The 3,276-nt window shown below is 43.0% G+C and overlaps 1 protein-coding gene across 1 annotated transcript in view; it reads left to right on the forward strand.

The window, feature by feature from the left end:
* The window catches only part of GDF5 (growth differentiation factor 5), a 3,078-nt gene extending 1,700 nt beyond the window's left edge, over positions 1-1,378 (forward strand). Inside the window, exon 2 of the mRNA XM_040079694.1 lies at positions 488-1,378. Coding sequence (XP_039935628.1) covers positions 488-1,356 — 869 coding nt within the window. The 3' untranslated portion in view covers positions 1,357-1,378. The remainder of the gene's footprint in view (positions 1-487) is intronic.
* Positions 1,379-3,276: the final 1,898 nt, after the last annotated feature.

The following is a 3,276-nucleotide window of genomic DNA, read 5'->3' on the forward strand; positions in this document are numbered from 1 at the left end:
AGTTAATTAGGCAATTATCCTATTGTCTGGTAGTTCCTGGGGATGCTGCTTTTAAAGGACTGCTTGACTGTTGTATCATCTAAGGGTAAATTTGCTCATGTTCGGAGCCAGCATAAGGCCTGGCACCACTGAAGCTCTGTTTCAGTAATTTAAATAGGATATAAGTGGTGAATAGGTCCTATGAATGCTCAGCCCTGAAAAAGTATTATTTTTTAACTGACTTATCACAACTTTGAAGGTAGAAAATGCCCACTGGTGAAAGAAATGAGATTTCTACAAGGCAGACTCAGAAACTCATTTCTCTGGTGAATCCCCGAGTTCTTCTGAGTCCCTGCATGGAGATGATCCCTTAGACAAAAATTGCTCTTTCTGTTCCGTGGGCTACCTTTGAGGCTTATAAGCAAATTTGAAGATAACCATTAAGAACTGAATAAGTGGTATTGGTCTGTGCTTGATATACATTTAAAAATCTTTGTGCTTTTTTTAGATGAGCGAGCACCAACTATAAGAAAACAAAAATATATTTTTGACATCAGTGCATTAGAAAAAGATGGTTTGCTGGGAGCAGAGCTTCGAATATTGAGAAAAAAACCTTCTGATACATGGAAATCTCATTCTTCTGGAAAAACTTCCCAAGTAAAATTATTTAGTTGCTCTACAAACAGACAAACCTCAACACTCTTGGACTCTCGGACTGTCAGTATCACGGATACACCCAAGTGGGAAGTGTTTGACATCTGGAAACTTTTCAGAAACTTTAAAAACTTGGTTAACTTGTGTTTTGAACTGGAAACTTTTGACAGGGGCAGAGCTGTTGATCTCAGAAGTGTGGGATTTAATAGAACAGGAAGACAGATCAATGAAAAAGCTCTGTTCTTGGTGTTTGGGAGGACGAAAAAAAGAGACTTATTCTTCAACGAAATCAAAGCTAGATCCGGCCAAGATGACAAAACTGTTTATGAGTACTTATTCAACCAGAGGCGGAAGAGAAGAGCTCCTCTAGCAACACGGCAAGGGAAGAGGCCCACCAAGAATCTGAAGGCGAGGTGTAGCAGAAAAGCCCTCCATGTGAATTTTAAGGATATGGGCTGGGATGACTGGATAATAGCCCCTCTGGAGTATGAGGCGTATCACTGCGAAGGGCTCTGTGAATTCCCGCTCCGATCCCACCTGGAACCCACCAACCACGCCGTTATCCAGACATTAATGAACTCGATGGACCCCGAATCCACGCCCCCGACTTGCTGTGTCCCAACACGGCTGAGCCCCATCAGCATCCTTTTCATTGACTCTGCAAACAACGTGGTCTACAAGCAGTATGAGGACATGGTGGTGGAGTCATGTGGCTGTAGGTAGCAGAGCAGTTGCTCATGTGAATATGCTATGGAAGGTAATATGACACATTGGACATAACTTCTCCTCAAACAAGGTTAACTAGATTTCTTACCCCTAGAGTAAGTATGTTTACAAGAAGGTAGCAATAAATCCAGTGTTTCTATATGTCTCTCCATGGACATATTTTAGTAGCATTTGGATGCTGTCACATGGCTGGATTTAAGGCCTTGTGCCGCTGGCAACACAGCACTGACTCTAAGTGAAGTCCATGACAGAGAAGATGATACCTCTACACCTTGAGACCTCCTGCTTTTAGCCTCGAGGCACTGCATAGAGATGTTATCAATGAGCTGTGGATATGACCTGTTTGTTCCTTGAACATTGTTCTTGAGACTGAATTTCTGTCTGATTCCCATGTGGTTTGTCCATTCATAAATGTGAGAAAAGAGTCCCAATGTTGAGAAGAGTTGTGTTCTGGTGTGCCCCCATCTTGGTGTAAATAGTTGCACTGTAATATGATTTCTTTCTGATTAGCTCTTGAAACTATGCATATATTAAAAGGGGTCATTAAATATAATATGTTGGTTTAGTTTTAAGTTTTACATGAAGATAGGTGAGGCAGGAGGTATTTGCTTCCATGTATGTTTTCCTCCAAGCTACATATATTTCTTAATTATCCACCTTTCCATTATTATGTAGCAAATATATTATTCTGTATAAGGCCCAAGTTGTTCTCAAATGCTCATAGAAGTGTTCAATTATGGCATAAGATGTAATAAATTATTGACACAATGCTGCATTGTGCCTAGCTGTCCAACTCTGCATAATTACAACACAATTAAGAAATTCGTTTATGTTTTTGTACAATAAATACAAATGAAAGGGACTTTTCCATGCAGCAGGATACCAGGGGTATGCAAAACATGTCTGTATTTTGCTGCCACAGAGAGAAGCTGTGGAAACATTGAAAGAAAGATCTGAAAAGAAGGTCTGGTTTGATCTGGTGTGGAATGACACTATGACTTGATGTGTTTGGGGCAAAAATGAGTTATTCAGATGGTTGCAAAAGACCTTTGTTATCCTTTTATTCCACCCTCCAAGCCTGTGTGCTTGTATATCCCCTTTATCTATTATAAATCCCATATAAATGGGATTGCTCCTGCATATTTCCACCCACAAAAGTTCCAAATGTTCTACTACAGATGGATGAGAAAGGTCCTATGAACCATCAGAAATTACTGAAGGAGTTTATCAATAGTACAAAATATAAATGCTAAGGTTTGATATTGTTTAGCCCATCGAGTCATAAGATTTCCTGGCTCTGCACAGCATCACTGGTATGGATAGAGGCAGGGAGCTGAATACAGACCCCAAGGTCCTTCTGCTCAGTACCCCAGTCTGGACATTCTCAAGCTCATACCATCCGAAATTCCTGGTCAATGGCCATAAACAGTGACATAAAGCTCTGCCCTTCCTCCTGCACTCTGTGGGCAGCTCAGCCTTTAACCAGCTTAACGTACCTGCATAAGCAGCCTTGCTGCCAGACACCTGGGGAGCCCCTGCGCATCTGACCTGCCCTGTGCCCTCACCTGCAGCTTGGGGATGCAGAACAGCCCTGCAGGGAGGTTTGGTCCGTGGGATTTGCTCAGAGCTGTCATTCCTGCCCACAGAGGCTGACACTGCCTGGTTTGCTGCCCGCAGGGACTGCCTGCCCGCCTGCTGCTAACCTGGGGACCGGAAAGCTGCTCTTGCCTGGACAGTGAATCCCCAGCATGCGGGGCAGCAGGCACATAGAATGATGCGCACTCGAAGCTACTTTGTAACAAGTGTGTGAGAAATTCAGGCATTTTATGGGTTTTTTTGATGGGTCAGGGCTGCCCGCAGGGATTCTCCATCTCCCTTCCGGACTCAGTGTGTGCTTCCCAAGTCCTAATCTTCCTC

The sequence above is a fragment of the Hirundo rustica genome, chromosome 16 (genome assembly GCF_015227805.2).
Source record: "Hirundo rustica isolate bHirRus1 chromosome 16, bHirRus1.pri.v3, whole genome shotgun sequence".
Lineage (NCBI taxonomy): Eukaryota > Metazoa > Chordata > Aves > Passeriformes > Hirundinidae > Hirundo > Hirundo rustica.